We start from the raw sequence: 19,809 nt of genomic DNA, 5'->3' as shown, positions 1-19,809 counted from the left end.
ACTTATCCTCTGCAGAAGAGGTAACTCTGGGTCTTCCATTCCTGTGGCGGTCCTCATGAGAGCCAGTTTTATCATAGTGCTTGATGGTTTTTGCGACTGCACTTGAAGAAACGTTCAAAGTTCTTGACATTTTCCGTATTGACTGACCTTCATGTCTTAAAGTAATGATAGACTGTCTTTTCTCTTTGCTTATTTGAGCTGTTCGTGCCATAATATGGACTTGGTCTTTTACCAAATAGGGCTATCTTCTGTATACCCCCCCTCCACCCCACCCCACCTACCTAGCCAACTGATTGGCTCAAACACATTAAGGAGGAAAGAAATTCCACAAATTAACTTTTAAGAAGGCACACCTGTTAATTTAAATGCATTCCAGGTGACTACCTCATTAAGCTGGTTGATAGAATGCAAAGAGTGTGCAAAGCTGTCAAGGCAAAGGGTGGCTATTTGAAGAATCTCAAAAATAAAATATATTTTGATTTGTTTAACACGTTTTTGGTTACTACATGATTCCATATTTGTTATTTCATAGTTTTGATGTCTTCTCTATTATTCTACAATGTAGAGGATAGTAAAAAATTAAGAAAACCCCTTGAATGAGTAGGTGTGACCAAACTTTTGACTGGTAGTGTGTATATATATATTCATGAAATATATCAAATGAGAACTATATTTCTGTTACCAGTCTTAGCTCTTTTGTGAATGTCAGCAACTATTTTACAAATTTCTCTTGTACCTTTTTAATATATCGACCTATCCGGTCTCGTGGATTAATTTAATGGGACTGTCCAACACTAAACCACCAAAGTCAACATTACCAAATATCATCATAACATTAAATATTAGTCATTTCTACAGAAACATCCAAATGCTTGGCAGAGACATTGGAAGAGGTCATGAATGTGTCCATTTAGATTTTCCCGGGGAAACTTCCAGCTTCAATCTGATCATCCCATTTTGCCACCTGAGAGAGAGAGAGAGAGAGAGAGAGAGAGAGAGAGAGAGAGAGAGAGAGAGAGAGAGAGAGAGAGAGAGAGAGAGAGAGAGAGAGAGAGAGAGAGAGAGAGAGAGAGAGAGAGAGAGAGAGAGAAACTCAGTAAATGTCCTGTGGTAGATAACACAATGACAGATAAAAGATGACAATTGAGAAGGGAAGAGGGGAGAGTTTATCTTGAAATTTGTGACCAGTCACATCACCTTTAACCTTGCATTAACAAGCACGTTTCTTATAACTGATGACTGGTACCACTGATTTGAATAGAAGTCTCTTCAGTGGGTACATGTTTGAAAGCTAATATACATTAGTGTGTTCAAAGTGAACTGTAGGGCAGTATGGTGCAGAGAGAATGAGTGAACGAGTGACACATACCCAGCTCAAGGGGAACAGGCTCTTGTAGACTCTCTGGTACCACTCACAGGGTGCAATGTCCTGGCCTTTGTCTGACAGAGCCTTGTTACATATGTGGAAGTATGGACGGAGGAAGGGACATGTTAGTGCTGAATAACAAAATGTATATGAATGGATCAAGGGGATATTTTCATTAATTTAGCTTTTACAGTGCCAGTAATTTGCACTTAATACACAAGGATACTTCAAGTATTCAAATAAGTAGGGCAACAACAGTAGTCAATAGCAATCTGAGTAGATGAGTGCTCATTATGGTCAGTGACAGTTGTAAATGTCTGTTGTCAATTAAAAAGGTGCTCACATTGTACTAGGCTACATAATACAGATGGATAGATGAGGCCTTATACTGTGCACACTGCAAATTAATATGTGTATTAATAATGGCCCAAATAAATCCAAAATGTGAATCACAAAGGAGAGAAAAAAATACTCAATAGCAGGTGCCCATTCAGCATTTGGGTTAGGCCTAGAGTTAGGATTAGCCTAACTAGGCATTCACACAATTACCAGTATCAATGCAGCAAAAACCATTGGAGCAAGTGAAACAATTGAACTGTCACCTATCCTCTTGGCCCCTCTCTCCTCTTGGCCCCTCTCTCCTCACTGGCCTCTCTCTGTGCTGGAGATATGTAATAGGAGCGCAGAAAAGGGAGGAGGAGGCGGCGAACAGCCTGTCTGCCTGCAGTATGAAAAATGTATGCACTCACTAACTGTAAGTCGCTCGGGATAAGACCGTCTGTAGCTCAGTTGGTAGAGCATGGCGCTTGCAACGCCAGGGTTGTGGGTTCGTTTCCCTCGGGGGGCCAGTATGAAAATGTATGCACTCACTAACTGTAAGTCGCTCTGGATAAGAGTGTCTGCTAAAATGTAGAAACAATTAAAATAAGGGCTGTGTTTCATGTAGACGTTTTGATAACCATGTAAATCTCTCTAGGATAAGGTGACTTATCAATATATTCGCCTGTATTTACCCCCCCCAAAATGAAATGCTAATTATCTGCTAATGTGGCCATCATAAAGAACTACAAATGTCATGACGATCTAGACAAGACTACCGAATCGAGGCATTAGGTAGTTAATCGAAGATTAACTATCCAATGTTAGGTACAGTTGAAGTCGGAAGTTTTCATACACCTTAGCCAAATACATTTAAAACTCAGTTTTTCACAATTCCTGACATTTAATCCTAGTAAAAATCCCCTGTTTTAGGTCAGTTAGGATCACCACTTTATTTTAAGAATGTGAAATGTCAGAATAATAGTAGAGAGAATGATTTATTTCAGCTTTTATTTCTTTCATCACATTCCCAGTGGGTCAGAAGTTTCCAGCAAAGCACCCCCACGGCATTATACTGCCACCCCCGTGCTTCACGGTTGGGATGGTGTTCTTTGGCTTGCAAGCGTGCAGTTGCAAACCATAGTCTGGCTTTTTTATGGTGGTTTTGGAGCAGTGGCTTCTTCCTTGCTGAGCGGCCTTTCAGGTTATGTCGATATAGGACTTGTTTTACTGTGGATTTAGATACTTTTGTACCTGTTTCCTCCAGCATCTTCACAAGGTCCTTTGCTGTTGTTCTGTGATTGATTTGCACTTTTCGCATCAAAGTATGTTCATCTCTAGGAGACAGAACGCATCTCCTTCCTGAGCAGTATGACGGCTGCGTGGTCCCATGGTGTTTATACTTGCGTACTATTGTTTGAACAGATGAACGTGGTACCTTCAGGCATTTTGAAATTGCTCCCAAGGATGAACCAGACTTGTGGAGGTCTACAATTTTTTTTCTGAGGTCTTGGCAGATTTCTTTTGATTTTCCCATCATGTCAAGCAAAGAGGAATTTGAAGGTAGGCCTTGAAATACATCCACAGGTGCACCTCCAATTGACTCAAATTATGCCAATTAGCCTATCAGAAGCTTCTAAAGCCATGACATCATTTTCTGGAATTTTCCGAGCTGTTTAAAGGCACAGTCAACTTAGAGTATGTAAACTTCTGACCCACTGGAATTGTGTTACAGTGATTTATAAGTGAAATAATCTGTCTGTAAACAATTGTTGGAAAAATTACTTGTGTCATGCACAAAGTAGATGTCCTAACCGACTTGCCAAAACTATAGTTTGTTAACAAGACATTTGTGGAGTGGTTGAAAAACGAGTTTTAATGACTCCAACCTAAGTGTACATAAACTTCCGACTTCAACTGTAAATGTAGTAATGAATAAATTGGCAACATTTATTTAAATTGACAATTCTGTGAACTGTCTTGTGCAAGTTTTAAATTGGAACAATACCTGTTAGCAAAGGTGTCAGCTAGAGATGACGTGCAGGAGCTTGCAGGGATTTGTAGTTTTGCATGTCTACTTTGATGCTAATTAGCATTTTCGAATCTGAGAGTAAATAGAGCCGACTATATTGATAAAAGTCACCTTGCCCGAGAGAGATTTACATGGTTATCAAAACGTCACGCCAGGGTAAGCTTACACGAAACACAGCCCTTATTTTAAGTGTTTCTAAAATCCCCTATGGGAAAAATGAATGGTGGAAAAACGATTGGAACAATTTCCCTGTTTGACCACTAGGTTTCATGGGTATTATGACACCTCCACTGTGGGGCACTATAGACACCAATGCAATAGCAGCTGGGTCTGGTCTATTAAAGGCGTCCTCATACATAGGTTTGACAGAACTCGGCTAGGAGAAGTGAACGTCTTTGCTCGCATACTCCCTTAATATACCTTTGCTTGAAAAATTTGAAAAAAAAGTGGCAATATCACTGTTTGTCCCTCATGAGACACCGTAAGCCAGTACACTTCCTCAAAATAGTCTGAAGCTGTGTTCGAATACTCATACTAACTGCACTAACCTGTACTATTTGTGATGTAAATTGAGTATGTAGTATGCTTATTGGTCATAGTATGGATATAGTTAGTATGCCAAAAGTTCCCGGATGTCACACTACATTCGCCAAAATACGAAGTATACAAGCAGTGGACACTATTTCCGTGCTTTTAGGGCCCATAATGCAAGTCTTCAGAAAATGGGTGTGGCTTCATAACATTTTCAGATTTGAAGAAAATGGTGGAAAATATGCAGTCGAAATCCGACGAGCGGATACAAATTCATTGCTTTAACTATTAATGACATATGTTGGCTGACAATTTGTTAGCTACGCTAGCCTTACGAACCACATAGGATATCATTACAGCAGTTGCTTGTATGTACCTGTATGTTAGCTAGCTAGCTACCTAACGTTAGTTGGCTACTAATACATCGAACTTGCCAGTATATGAAATCTAAGTAACTACCCAACATTTATTGACTTGATTATTCACGTCATTCTTAGCTTAGCTAAGTGGTATAGTTGTGTGTTCTCAATGGACATTGTTAATGAAGTCCTAAGATGGGGCGGCAGGTAGCTTAGTGGTTAAGAGCGTTGTGCCAATAACTGAAAGGTCGCTGGTTCTAATCCCCGAGCCAACCAGGTGAAAAATATGTCGATGTGCCCTTGAGCAAGGCACTTAACCCTAATTGCTCATGTAAGTTGCTCTGGATAAGAGCGTCTGCTAAATGACTAAAATGTAATGCATAGCTAACAAATGACTAACAAGCTAGCAAGAAGTTGTATAGTATTGTAGCGACCCGCACAGACAGCTGTGTGTTATGTGTTAGGCTAGTAGATGGTTGTGTTGTACCTACCAGTACCCAGTGTTCGCGGTGTCCGACATGTCAATCAACCTGCTATCTGCCAATCACGGGAATGCCTGGAATGTTCTGATGCCGGGCATCCTGGCGGTTGGCGGAGTGGCGTGGAGGGGGGTTGGGCAGGGGGATGGAGCATTGGAAGTTAAGACCAGGTTTAGCCTTTGTTCTCTCTCTCTTTTACGTCTGGGCTTCACAAGAGAAGGTCACGATTGGCTTGTGGGTTATCTTTCATTTATTTGGCGTGGGCTACGGCCAAACAGTAGCCTGTGTAAAGTTGGTTTAATAAACCGTCCATTCGTAAACTCAATCCTCTGTCTGGACAGTTGTTCTTTTATGATCTAGTCAGGTCATCACATTGGTGTCAGAAGTAAAAACGTTGATAAAAGTTAGCCAGCTAGCTAGCTGACTTCTGTGGCTAGCTACCGTAGGTGAGAACGGGGGTTGAAGATGCTTCGAGGGAATCCGAAAGTGAAGGTGGAGGTAGGGGACGATTATGGCCAAGGAGGTGCGTGTGCATGGACGTCGGGGGTTCTGGCTGAGGAGATCGCCAGGGCATCGGAGCCCAGAGGCCGCTTGAGGGAGGACGTTAGAGTGATGGCGGCTGAAGCGGGCATGAGTGCTTCGTCGACTGTGTTTCGCGCGGATTCTGGTGGGCGGACCGAGGGGGGTGACGTCGACGCGGCGGGACGAGGAATCTGGGGCTCAGGATGTAAACAAACATGGCGGCGCCCAGTTCCCGGCTGCGTCCGTATCCGTTAAGACCCCGAAGTATTCCGGTAAGGCGGATTGGGAAGCTTTTCATGCTCAGTTTGAACTGTTAGCTCATTTTAGGGGGTGGTCGGATGAAGATAGGGCACTGCAGTTGGCTTTATGCCTCACGGATGAAGCTCTGGCCTGTTTGATATTGATTAGCCCCGAGGACAGACGTGATTATGGTGCTTTAGTGGGAGCACTGAGGAGGCGCTATGGACAGTGTGTACAGCCTGGGCTACTGCGCTCCGAACTGAGTAATAGACGCAGGCAGCCTGGAGAGCCTCTACGGGTGCTAGCTAATGACATTGAGAGCCTCTCTCGGCGGGCATATGCTCACATGCCCCCCTCCGTGCAGAGCGAGCTAGCACGGGACCAGTTCATACAGGCGCTCTCTCCTACGGAGCTGCGCATACAGACCCAGCTGGCTCATCCTGAGTCATTGCAGGTAGCCTTGGAGATGGCTTTGGAGAGGGAGCTGGTGTGGGCTGGGGCTTCAGCTGGGGCTTTGGTGGGGGTGCAGGGAGACAGACCCTCTGTGCGAGCTGGGGGGCAGAGCAGCCCGGAGCCGGAAAAGCCTGCATGGGTGGTGAAATGACAGAACTCATTCGTGCTGTGTCGCTACAGGTGGCACGAAACACACGCCCTGGTCCCAGGTTCTGCTGGGGTTGTGGCCAGCCAGGCCATCTGCGCCGAGATTGCCCCATGTCCCCCAGAGCTCAGGGAAACGGCTCGGGGTCCGCATAGACCGGGTAGTGCGGACCCCTGGCTTTCTATCCCAACCACCATCTTCTTCAGGAGGAGCCCACCGGCACAGACGGGGAAGCAAGGCTCCACTTCCCCCAGAAGCAGACGAGGGCAAGCGGATGGAGCCTGTTGTTGTGGTGGGCCGGACCTGTGTTGGGGACTTTTGTCATGTCCCTGTCACTGTGGAGGGTGTGCCCTGCTCCGCCCTGGTGGACACTGGGTCCACAGTAACCCTGGTGAGGCCAGATATTGTGCCAGGTTGGACTCAGTGTGAGCCTACAACTGTGCAGCTCCGCACAGTCACAGGTGAGCTGGCACCCATGAAAGGGAAGGGAATAATGACTCTGACAGTAGGGGGCAGGACTGTGCGTCATCCTGTGTGGGTGGCGGCTGTGCAGGACCCTTGTATCCTGGGGTTGGACTTTCTTAGGAGCACAGGCTGCCAGTTAGACCTAAATAGGGGCACACTGAGCTTCCAGGGAGGGCCGGAGGTCACCATGGCCCCTAATGTCACATTCACTTAACCCAACAAACCCTTTACTCCAACAGTTAAAGCAGCAGAGACTCATGGCTGCCCCTCCTCCCCCCACAATCTGGGTGTGACTTTTCCCCAGCCCCCTGTCACCTAAGGCGTTGCGTTACATTCCCCCAGCTACCTCCACGACACAGTCCTCTGTGAGCCCGGGCCGCGCCCCCCCAGCCCAGCTACCCCAGATGGGAGGGGAGAGGACACTGTCTGCAGTGAGGGAGATATGGGGGAACTGTGTTGGACTTGACCCCGAGCAGCAGGAACGGTTGAGGCAGTTGCTGTTTGAATTCAGAGACAGCTTTGCGCTGAGTGAGGAAGAGGTGGGTCAGACTCATCTGGTGCAGCATGAGATCGACACAGGTGATGCTCGACCTATCAAGATGCGTCCCCGCCGTATCCCGCTGGCACGCCAGGAGGCGGCAGACAAGGCTGTGTTGGAGATGCAGCGGGCAGACTTCATTGAGCCCTCAGACAGCCCCTGGGCGGCGCCAGTCGTCATGGTTCCGAAGAAGGGGGGCAAGCTGAGGTTCTGTGCGGACTACAGGCGGCTGAATGAGGTAACCAGGAAGGACTCATACCCCATACCACGTATCGATGAGTCGCTGGACCTGGTTAGGGGGGTCCTCCTGGTTCTCCTCACTAGACCTCCGCAGTGGCTACTGGCAGGTGCCCCTCTCCCCAGAGGCCAGAGCCAAAACTGCGTTCTCCACTAACAGAGGACACTGGCAGTTCAAGGTCCTGTGCTTTGGCCTGTGCAACGCTCCAGCTACTTTTGAGCGTTTGATGGACAGGGTGCTGGATGGCATCCCCGACAGCAGTGTCTGGTATACCTCGATGACATCCTGGCCCATGGCAGCTCCTTCCAGTCAGCCCTGGGGGCGCTACGGTGTGTGCTGGAGAGGGTGGCTGCCGCAGGTCTGAAGCTCCACCCCGAGAAGTGCCACTTCATGAGGAGAGAGGTGTCCTTCTTGGGCCACCGAGTGGGGAAGGAGGGGATCAGCACCATGGAGGACAAGGTAGCGGCTGTCAGAGACTGGCACACCCCCACCGACCAGCGTCAGCTGAAGAGCTTCCTGGGCCTGGCCTCGTACTACAGGAGGTTTGTACGGGGGCTTCTCAAGCGTTGCTGCTCCACTGAACCGCCTGCTGCCGAAGGACAAGGCTTTCACTTGGACAGTGGAGTGTGAGGAGGCGTTCAACACCCTCAAACGTGCACTGATCGAGGCCCCGTGCTCGCCCCCTGACCTCACATTGCCCTTTATCCTGGACACAGACGCGAGCAATGTGGGCATGGGTTGGGTGCTGGCCCAGGTGGGGCCAGAGGGGGAGAAAGCGGTGGCGTACTTCAGCAAAACATTTGACAAACATGAGTGCCGCTACTGTGTCACCCGGGCGGGAGCTCTTGGCTGTTGTGGCTTCCGTCAAACACTTCAAGTACTACCTGGGTGGTCTGCCCTTTACTGTAAGGACTGACCACTCTGCTCTCCAGTGGCTCATGTCTTTCAGAGAGCCAGAGGGGCAGGTGGCACGCTGGTTGGAGGAGCTTCAGCCGTATGACTTCACGGTGGTGCACAGGGCAGGGGCACGCCACTCCAACGCCGACGCCATGTCCCGTCGGCCCTGTACTGCAGACGGCTGCCGCCACTGTGAACGGAGAGAGGGACGGGAGAGAGAGCTGTGTGCAGAGGAGGGGGTCTGTGCCACAGTGTGTCGGGCGAGCGGGCCTGTCTGCTGTGAGCTGCAGACTGTCGACGTGGCTGAATGGGGGCAGCAGCAGGGACGGGACACAGACCTACAGCCAGTGCTACAGTGGGTAGAGGCGCAGGTGAGGCCAACATGGGAAGAGGTGACAGCGCTCTCACTCGCGACCAAAGGGTTGTAGTCAAAGTTTGAGCGACTGCGGCTGGCTGATGGCGTGTTACAGCGGGCATGGAAGGAGTCAGCTACGGGGGAGGAGAGGTGGCAGGTGGTGGTCCCAAAAGCATTGCGGGAGGCTGTGCTCCAGAGTACTCATGGGGGGGTGGGGACTGGACACTTTGGGGTCACAAAACACTGCGCCGCCTCCGTCAGGGCTTTTACTGGGGGCAGCACAAGAGGGATGTGGAAGACTTTTGCCGCCGCTGTGACAACTGCACAGCGAGAAAGGGCCCCCCAGGCCGCTCTCATGCTCAGCTCCAACAGTTCCCAGTGGGGGCTCCCATGGAGAGCGTGGGAGTGGATGTAGTTGGGCCGTTCCCCACCACAGACAGTGGAAACCGCTGGGTGCTCACGGCCATGGACTATTTCACAAAATGGCCCGAGGCCTATGCTCTGCCTGACCAGGAGGCAGAGACCATCGTCGACGCACCTGACAGCGGGGATGTTCCAGCAGGTTTGGAGCTGCAGAGTCCATCCACAGCGACCAAGGCAGAAACTTTGAGTCCCGATGTGTTCGCCACCATGTGTGAGAGGCTGGGTATGCACAAGACCCGCACTACTCCTCTCCATCCTCAAAGTGATGGCCTTGTGGAGCGCTTCAACAAAACGCTTGGACAGCAGCTGGCCATCGTCTCTTCCAAACACCAGCATGACTGGGACAAGCACCTGCCTATGGTCCTCATGGCATGCCGCTCCGCTGTCCAAGACTCCTGCACGCCTGCCCTCCTCATGCTGGGGAGAGAGATCCGTACCCCTGCGGAGATGGCGTTTGGTCGGCCCCCCTGGATAGCCCTCATGTTTCCCCCGGGGCCGGAGTATGCCCGGAGACTCCAGGACCGCCTGGAGACAGCCCACACCTTCGCCAGAGAGCAGCTGCTGAATGCAGGTGTGAGGCAGAAGAGGAACTATGACGTGCACACCCGGGGAAGGCACTTTGTGGCTGGGGAGCTGGTCTGGGTCTACATCCCGCTAAGGAAAAAAGGCAGATGCCCCAAGTTGGACAGTCACTGGGTGGGACCCTGCAATGTCCTGGAGAGGGTAGGGGAGGTTGTTTACCGGGTGCAGCTTCCTCCCAGGGGGAGAAAGGTGACACTGCACCGGGACAGGTTAGCCCCATATAGAGGGGTCTCTTCTCCCCAAACCCCAGGAACCCCCACAATTCCCCTCTCTGGCAATGACATTCTCCAGGCACCCACCCCCAGGTGCCGCAGACAAGGCTCCAGACAGCCCACTCCCCCTGTGTCACCGCGTGGTTCCCCAGAGCCACGGACTGTATTACCCGTTCCCGCTTCCTTGTCCCCCATGTCCTTGCCTTCATCCCCTGGTTCCCAGAGGGGCACTCTGCGGCCATCACAGCCACGCAGGCAAAGGAGACCTCCGGGTCGCTTCAGAGACTTTGTTTGTTCCCTCGGGGACGAGGGACTTTGTGGTGGGGGGGCTGTGTAGCGACCCGCACAGACAGCTATGTGTTATGTGTTAGGCTAGTAGATGGTTGTGTTGTACCTACCAGTACCCAGTGTTCGCGGTGTCCGACATGTCAATCAACCTGCTATCTGCCAATCACGGGAATGCCTGGAATGTTCTGATGCCGGGCATCCTGGCGGTTGGCGGAGTGGCGTGGAGGGGGGTTGGGCAGGGGGATGGAGCATTGGAAGTTAAGACCAGGTTTAGCCTTTGTTCTCTCTCTCTTTTACGTCTGGGCTTCACAAGAGAAGGTCACGATTGGCTTGTGGGTTATCTTTCATTTATTTGGCGTGGGCTACGGCCAAACAGTAGCCTGTGTAAAGTTGGTTTAATAAACCGTCCATTCGTAAACTCAATCCTCTGTCTGGACAGTTGTTCTTTTATGATCTAGTCAGGTCATCACAGTATCAACTTCCGGTAAACAGGTGAGGTGCTAGTACACTCAACTGAAAGGATACCATTTGTTTACAGTGTACTAAAATGAACTAGTAGTATATACACACACTCATTAAGTGTGTTAGTATGGGTATTCGAACACAGCTCAAATTAATTTAAGATAACTCAAGAAATCTGTAATGAATTTTGACGTTTTTGCCAATGAGGTCTTCATTATTGTGATGTTTTTGCCGAGTAGTTCTTAATTATTTTGACATTTTTGCTGAGGAGATGTTACATGGTACCCAGACCGCACGCGTGCATCCGCATTCACAAGTTTATTTTGTCCCCCCACACCAGAATGCACAAGGTCCTCTACTCCGATAATGAATCCACAGATAAAACGGTAAAAGTTTGTTTTCTAGTAGTCTCCTCCTTCAGGCTTCTTCTTCTTCTTCTTCTTTGGACTTTATATGGCGGTTGGCAACCAACTTTATGGTACATTACCACAACCAATTGGACAAGAGCGTAGACCTCAGTTCGTCTTTCAATCACACACGTGGGTAGATGCTCCTAAAAATCAATGAGGAGATGGGAGAGGCAGGACTTGCAGCGCGTTGAGCGTCACTAGTAGAACCGAGTTGTATTTTAGCGCCTGGCCACGCAGACGCTCGTTGACGCGCGCGAGCATTGTGGGTGCAATGATTGAATAACATGTATGTGTACATTTATTTTGCAACGCACGCGATGCGTGTTAGTCACGCAATTTTACATCTAACTAAATTTGGTGCAGTATTTCTCTAGTGAAAAAAATTGCATGAAAACTAGTCGTCTGTTGTTGAACGACAACAAACACTTCATTGAATAATCCCTACTGTTGACCAATCACCGACGAAGGGGCGTAGACTTCGGGTACCGAACTTCAACTAGTCTCAAGAATAAAAAATGGTGTGCTGGAATCGCCCCCAAAAACCCGCCGAACACCAAAAAGAACACATACTTAAATAAATGTGATCATAATAAATGCACAAACTTTTTTTCGACTGGGAAGCATACAGTAAGCTTTAGTTCATTGACTTCCATTGAAACAGAAAAAGCTGGGACTCCCTGAAAAGTCCCAACGGATATTACTTTTCGTAGCAAGTTAGAGAGCATTTTCTCTAACCCTAACCTTAACCTAATTCTCCTAACCATGCTAATAAAACTTGAAACTTGAAACGTTACTCCTCCTAACCTGCTGCATAAATCATCTTAACCTGCTACGAAAAAAGTCACTTCTGGTCATAGATGTATAGAAGTGGAGTGTTTTTAGGGAATCTCAGTTGCAGCTTGGTTTCATAGACTAGACGTAACATAGTAAATCCAGGCCACTCAATTGAGTATGATATGTACATAGGAAAAATGGTTACTTAAGGCAAAAACGGTCAGGGTGGATGGATGGGTGGGTGTATATGTGGGTGTATATTGTATCTGAAAAGCTTATGATAATAGCTGCTTTGTTTTAGGATTGTTTGAGCAGATTTGAGCTTTGTGGTTTAAGAAGTTAAAGGGGCAATTTGCGTTTTAAACAATAACAAAGCTACACCCCTCCACTGTTTTTGTAAACGGATAAGGGATGGGGCTGGAGAAATGTTAGCACTTTCAAATTGATAGGCAGAGCAATGGATGCAAGGACTGATCATCCATTATGCATGTCAAATTAAGTATATGTCATTTTCAGGAGCTCATAAAAATGATGCTATTGATTTAAGATTAAGTACTTTGGATGATGCCCACATTGATTGTGTTCTTGCTTACAAATACTGGGCATCTGGATAGACCATAAGCTGTCTTTTAAAAAGCATATTGATAAGTTAGCTAAAGTAACTGACCAGTGAAAATCTCCCTTTTAACCCATACCCAAAAATATTGTTGACCCCACCTCAAACTTGTATCTCAAATAGACGTTTAAAAAATGCTTGCTATTTCCTCAGAGGGTGATGTCAATGGCCAATCAGCAGTCTACTGAATATTTTTAATAACCGTTATATGTCCACACCATTCTGTTGTTGGTGTATGCCCACACCATTCCAACATAGAAAAGCTGATTGTTAACATACACTACGAGTCAGAAGTTTGGACACACCTACTAATTCAAGGGTTTTTCGTAATTTTTTACAATTTTTTACATTGTAGAATAATAATGAAGACATCAAAACTATGAAATAACACATATGGAATCATGTAGTAACCAAAAAAGTGTTAAACAAATCAAAATATATTTTATATTTGAGATTCGTCAAATAGCCACCCTTTGCCTTTATGACAGCTTTGCACACTCTTGGCATTCTCTCAACCAGCTTCATGAGGTAATGCATTTAAATTAACAGGTGTGCCTTCTTAAAAGATAATTTGTGGATAATCTGCTCCCCGCACCTAGCCAGTGGTGCGCGTCGTCAGCCCGGTCCGGCCCGTTCCTGCTCCCCGCACCAAGCCAGTGGTGCGTGTGTCCAGTCCGGCACGGCCCGTGCCTGTTCCACCGGTGCCTGGTCCGGCACCGGTCAGCTGCTCCACTCCGGAGTCAGAGCAATCCGCACCACCGGGGTCCGGTCCAACTCCAGTCAGCGGATCCACTCCGGAGCCAGAGCAATCCGCTCCACCGGTGTCCAGTCCAGCTCCGGCCAGCGGCTCCAGTCCGGAGCCGGTAAGGTCTGGTCCACCGTCGTCGGGTCCAGCTCCAGTCAGCGGGGCCAGATCAGACCAGGGGCGCAACGGGGAGGTGGAGAAAAGGTGGTGGTCACGCCCGGAGCCGGATCCGCCTCCGAGGCGGAATGCCCACCCGGCCCCTACCCTCTTGTGTTTGTGTGGCGCCGTCGCAGTCCGCGCCTTTGGGGGGGGTACTGTCACGCCCTGGCTCTGGGGACTCTTAAATGTTGAGCCAGGGTGTGGATTTTCTATGTTTAGTTTTCTATGTTTTTTGTTCTAGATCGTTTAGTTCTATGTTGGCCAGGGTGGTTCCCAATCAGAGGCAGCTGTAGCTCGTTGTCTCTGATTGGGGTCCATACTTAGGCAGCCTGTTGGCACCAGTTAGTTTGTGGGATCTTGTTCCGTAAAGGTTTGTGTTGTTGTAACCTCAGGACTTCACGTATCGTTCATTTTGTTGTTTTGTTTGTGTGTTGTGTACTAAATAAAATGTACGCTTATCACGCTGCGCCTTGGTCCGTCTCATCTAATAACGATCGTGACATAACCAGCATGGCTACCACAGCATTCTGCAGCGATACGCCATCCCATCTGGTTTGGGCTTAGTGGGACTATCATTTGTTTTTCAACAGGACAATGACCCAACACACCTCCAGGCTGTGTAAGGGCTATTTTACCAAGAAGGAGAGTGATGTAGTGCTGCATCAGTTGACCTGGCCTCCACAATCCCCTGACCTCAACCCCATTGAGATGTGCTCAGCATAGGTGGGAACTCCTTCAAGACTGTTGGAAAAGCATTCCAGGTGAAGTTGGTTGAGAGAATGCCAAGAGTGTGCAAAACTGTCATAAAGGCAAAGGGTGGCTATTTGAAGAATCTCAAATATAAAATATATTTTGATTTGTTTAACACTTTTTTGGTTACTACATGATTCCATATGTGTTATTTCATAGTTTTGATGTCTTCACTACTATTATAAAATGTAGAAAATAGTAAAAATAAAGAAAACCCTTGAATGAGTAGGTGTGTCCAAATGTTTGACTGGTACTGTACTTAATTACCATTTTTTGGAAGGAAAACGATTTAACTCGTATTGTAATTAATGATAAGTCATATTTCATAGAAATCTGGAATCACTGGACAGTTACTTTAAGAAACTGAGGATAAAAATGCCCTTCTATAGAAATAGGTCATACCTATCACTAAATAGTAGAATGCAATCAATGTTTCTTCCTGTCGTAGACTATGGTGACGTCATTTACATGAATGCAGTGTTTCCATAGTGCACTTCGATTTATCACAGGTGACAGGTTTTGCACTCACCACTGCTTGCTCTATCGGTAAGTAGTTTGGGTCTCTTTGACGTTACGTCGGACACCCACACAATACCTGACATCTTTATGTACCCATAGAACTACATGTTACCATTCCCGATCACAGGGATGCTAACTCTTGAAATTCTGTGTGTTGCTACAGACATTGGAAAAGCAGCCTTTAGTTTCCATGCACCCCATGTATGGACCAATCTTCAGAGTTCCCTTAAACTAGACACATTGGTGCCTCTCAGGCAGTTCAAAATGTTGATCAAGGACTTTGTTGAGGAATGTGATTATTTTTCTTGAGAGTGTCTGTAATTTTGTATTTTTGTATTCTCTTGTATTTTATATTTATATTTTGTAAAATGTGTGAAATTGTAAAATGCAGGGCTCCATTGTGAATGATTCCTTGGTCACTCTTGTCAATTAGGTTAGTATTGTTGAGTAACTACAATGTTGTTGGTCCATCCTCAATTTTCTCCCATCACAGCCATTAAACTCTGTAACTGTTTAAAGTCACCATTGGCCTCATGGTGAAATCCGTGAGCAGTTTCCTTGCTCTCCGGCAACTGAGTTAGGAAGGATGCCTGTATCTTTGTAGTGACTGGGTGTATTGATACACCATCCAAAGTGTAATTAATAACTTCACCATGATCAAAGGGATATTCAATGTCTGGTACTTGTGGTTGAATCTGTTTGAAATTCATTGCTCGAATGAGGGACCTTACAGATAATTGTGTGTAGGGTACAGAGATGATATAGTCATTCATACATCATGTTAAACAGTATTATTGCACACAGAGTGAGTCCATGCAACTTATTATTTGTATTTAATGTAATCATACTGCACTCTGTGACTACCCTACCCTCTCCCTTCCCCTTTCTCCCCTCTTCTGAGACAGTATGTCACTGCAGGGTGCCCTGGGTCCTCTCACAGATGCTCTTCAGGCTGTTCTTGCACATGGTGGCGTACCAACCGGCCCTGTGGCTGTCTCCTGGTGACAGCCGGGCACACAGCTCCCTGGTGTCCCCCTTCTCTGGCTCGTGATCCCAAAATATGTCCCAAAACCTGTAGAGGTAACACAGTCTCCATCAGTTTGACTTTTTTTTAAACAAAATGACCATGTACTTTAAATACATTTGGTTACTTCATGAAATAACCATCAATGCAGAGTAATACATAAGTAATACATCATACATATAGTTTCATCATATAAAATGGACGTATGGCAATAAATATTATCTCGTAATGAGCTTAACTATGCCAATATCTCTTCAATGAGACCTCATACAGTAAGTATCCTCATATGGTACTGTGATTTGCGTAATGCAGTCTCGAGTCTCGATACAGGACTCCACGTCAAATGATAGAATTGAGATCCAAACTCAGGTAATTTCTGGACAATATTTCTATCCATTTACGGGACCTTTTTTAGCTCAAGACTATCCTCAGAGGTAAATCTTCCATAACTAAGTTAAGATTCTAAGTTACCCCTTCTCCACCGGGGAGTCGTCCATCCAGTGCCAGGCCCCGCCTGGGTTACCATTCCTTAAGCCGATCCAGTAGGAGTCTCCCTGGCTCAACTCCTTGGCTCTCTTCCACAGGAAGATCTGAGAAAAATGCAACACTCAGATGGATGCCTCAAATAGACATGGCCCTACACTTTCGTAGAACTCCTAAATCTATAATTAACTTTAACTGAGGGGGTCAAATGTACTCCATTGCACAGTGAATGCAATGTGCCTAAACATGAATGACTGACCTTAGATTATGTTTGTGTCTGTATTAGGCCTACTGTATAAAGGGATACCACAGCTTTGAGTGATAGAGCAGCCTATATATTGGCAATAGTTCCAGGTAATTCTCAGTAAATCTCAGTTCTCCATTTACCTCCAAAGCTCTGGGTTTTTGTGAGGATTTTGATTTGTCATGATTCAGGTTCTAAATCATCTCTTGATTCAAATGAGATCCACATTTGAGAATTGAGAAATAGGCTACAATACATTCCTCCAAAGAAACCTTAATGTGTATCAGTATCATTGGGTGATGGGGTTCATGGCTGTCGCACCTGCTCCTCCTCACTCTTCACCATGGCAAGGTTGCCCCCTACAGACAGACAGTGGTACTGGCTGGAAATCCAGTCCCGTCTGTCATGTGTGTATAGGTAGCATCTCTCCCCAAAAGACTCCCATCCCTCTGGGCATGGCATGCAGACACGCTCTGTGAAACAGGTGGAAGGTTACGCCAGAGGTTAGTCAATGTTATGGGGGTAAAGGTAAACAGGGGTGAAACAGGGGTGAAACAGGTCCCCCATGTAAAATAGGTTTTTCAATCTCTATAGGATCACCTGTATAAATAAAAATATATCCTAAATATATCAATAAAAAATACTCTTAAAACCATAAAGTGGTGATTATATATTGTGTTACAATATGATCTGATAATAGCTAAAGCAATGCTCTTATTATGATACCAGGCCTAGAGCCTAGGCCTAGTGTGATAGTACCCCATTTTCACTCATCTTGTCATTATCAGCCATTTTGGAATTTTAAGTTGATCCTGGTGATCCTTCATCATCTTTTCTCTGCCTGTCCATATATTGAACAGATTATTGGATTAGAGTATTTTTTCCAATAGGCCATCCTCCATGTCCCAGCTAAAAGCACTCATGTTATATTAGGCCTTGCAGAGCTCACAGGATTATGCAAACTCACACAAACCTCTTCATAATTAATGGCATCATAGCAAGAGTTTGATCAACATGAATGTGTGTGCTCACCATTGGTGTTGCTATTGGTGACGGGACAGTACTGGTTGAGTGCTGGGTACTTGTGGAAGAGGAGGAGGTAGGAGTGGTTCAGGGTGTTCAGCTTCTGAGTCAGGTCTTTGAGTCTGACCTCCTGCAAGGTGGACTGGGATTGGAAGACCAAGGTGATCTGCACCACTGCATCATGGCCCCCCCGCGACCCCATTGCATGGATACAAAACAGTGAAAGTGCAATGTGAGGATGAGGTAGCATTGAGAGCCAATTATAATTAAAAGGTCAAGTTAGGGTTAAAACCTCAAGTCTTGACCTTCCATAACAATGTCAATCAGTTGACTCCTATTTCTGACCCTTGAATCTATTTAATAAAAAATGATGACCTAATAAAACTCACAGTAAAAGGTCTGTAGGAGTGTGGCCATGGTCAGTAGAAAACAGAGCAGGGCCAGGTAATGTGATAACTGTCTGTACTGTGTAAACCACCAATCTGAGAGGGGTAGGGGGAATAGTTCAGCCACACACAGTAATGTCACTATAGACATATTTCACACAAAAAAATACAGCATTGTGTATTTTAGACATTAAACAGGCAATAATCCAGACTTGGACTTGATCTGAGCTTTTTTCTTTGGATAAAATGTGCTATCATTTTATGGTAACGGCATCACCTCTCTCTGTTGCCCCCTCCGTCTTTTTAGGATGTAGCAGGCCTGGTCCAGACATCCCATTCTCCCCTGGTGTTATGACTCCCATTCTCCCAGAGCAGTCGGAGACTTCTGGAGACAGAGAATAGATCCAGCACTCCTGAGTTCCACCTCCCAAATGAGCGTTGAGACGGTATGTCACCCTTAGTTTCATGCAAAGTACATTTGATAGCAAAACCTGTTAGGCAGGAAACATTTTTTTTATGGTCAAACACCCTTATTCTATTTTGATGTTTTCGGACAACTTGTAAGAACTTTATGTAGCTTGTGGTGACGTTTCTGTTAAGAATATCTGTGGTTCTCCAGCGCCCGGTTTCCCAAAACATCTTAAGGATCTTATGGTTCTAAGATTAACTTAGCCTTAAGTTGGTTTTGGGAAACCTGGCCCTGGTTTGTAGGTGTTGTCTTGGTCAGACCAATTCAACATGGCACCCAAAATAAAGATGTCAGCAATCAGTATGTAGGCCATAACAAAACACAATGTACAACCCCAAGACTTCTATTCAAATGCCCTCCGTGCTTAGATAACAACTGCTATTGTTTAAAAATGCAGAGCGTATCTATACTTTGACACCTACAGTGTTGCCAAACATTCCCCTTATCCCCTCATCCTCAATAATCCATAATCATATCTGTTTCAACCGACGCGGCTTAGGTGCTATGTTATGCTTTTAAGCGGGCCCATTTGTAGGCTGTGTGAGAGTCTTGTTTTGGCAACTGATAAACACCAGCCAGTTAAGACCGGCAGCCACAGGATTTGAATTCTTCCAACAGCACGCACCCTCTGCACGCTTATCAGCTCTGTTCTCAACATAGGCAAATATCAAGGCGTACAACATTCTTGGGGGTTTGAAAGTGCTATACGAAAGAAAAAAACATACTGTACAGATCCGAGGCTACAGTTAATATTGTGAGTTAATATAGGCTACAGTTTTATCCTTAAAAATATGAGGACCTGTAGCATTGCTATTGCTGTCGGATATTCCAAACCTAGCCTATATTGTGCCCAAGCCTTGCCAAAAGTAAATGTATTTCGTATCATACTTTGTTCTTCTTATCTTGTAGATTATATATGATGTATGATCTTTGTTATTGTGCTTATTGCCACTTTAAAGCATAGAAAACAAAGCTGCAGCATTCTAATTTTGACTTTTATTTGGTCTTTAAGCCGTCATGATGATATAGGCTACTGAACATACAGAACACCTCACACCCTCTTGTGGCCAACAAGGTGGACTCCGAATGATCATCATGAGTCATGCCTCTGCTTCCTTTGTATGTAGGCCCCCATCCTTTACCCCTTTGGTGTTCACAGATCTGTAAAGGGACTGGAAATGTGTAAGCAATACAGCAGTAGCTGCCCTTCCCAGCATACTCCATGTTTGGAAATCTTACCTTGCAAGCTTTTGCTCCATCCAAGCAGTAACACATCCAATTCTACTAATCACAGTTTTAACA

The 19,809-nt window shown here is 46.3% G+C and overlaps 1 protein-coding gene and 1 long non-coding RNA gene across 2 annotated transcripts; both read right to left on the bottom strand.

The window, feature by feature from the left end:
- Positions 1–596: 596 nt before the first annotated feature.
- On the bottom strand, positions 597–5,133 carry LOC121585575. Its single transcript, XR_006003870.1, has 3 exons — positions 5,098–5,133; positions 1,370–1,450; positions 597–964 (listed from the first exon to the last, which is right to left on the bottom strand). It is a non-coding gene; the product is annotated as an uncharacterized LOC121585575 (long non-coding RNA).
- Positions 5,134–16,935: 11,802 nt separating this feature from the next.
- On the bottom strand, positions 16,936–17,854 carry LOC123492895 (C-type lectin domain family 1 member A-like). Its single transcript, XM_045226574.1, has 2 exons — positions 17,662–17,854; positions 16,936–17,102 (listed from the first exon to the last, which is right to left on the bottom strand). Exons 1-2 carry the CDS (start codon positions 17,852–17,854, stop codon positions 16,936–16,938), a joined length of 360 nt encoding a protein of 119 aa, XP_045082509.1.
- Positions 17,855–19,809: the final 1,955 nt, after the last annotated feature.

This window comes from Coregonus clupeaformis, chromosome 17 (genome assembly GCF_020615455.1).
Source record: "Coregonus clupeaformis isolate EN_2021a chromosome 17, ASM2061545v1, whole genome shotgun sequence".
In the NCBI taxonomy this organism is placed as follows: Eukaryota; Metazoa; Chordata; class Actinopteri; order Salmoniformes; family Salmonidae; genus Coregonus; species Coregonus clupeaformis.
The sequence above is the reverse complement of the archived record's forward strand: the minus strand, read 5'-3'. Positions and strand labels throughout refer to the sequence as shown.

Excerpts from the sequence above, each read along its gene's own strand:
- LOC123492895 (XM_045226574.1), bottom strand. The coding sequence starts at position 17,854 with ATGGGGTCGCGGGGGGGCCATGATGCAGTGGTGCAGATCACCTTGGTC. Across the intron at positions 17,103-17,661 it reads CACCAATAGCAACACCAATG|AGCGTGTCTGCATGCCATGC; the intron begins GTGAGCACACAC and ends CCTGTTTCACAG.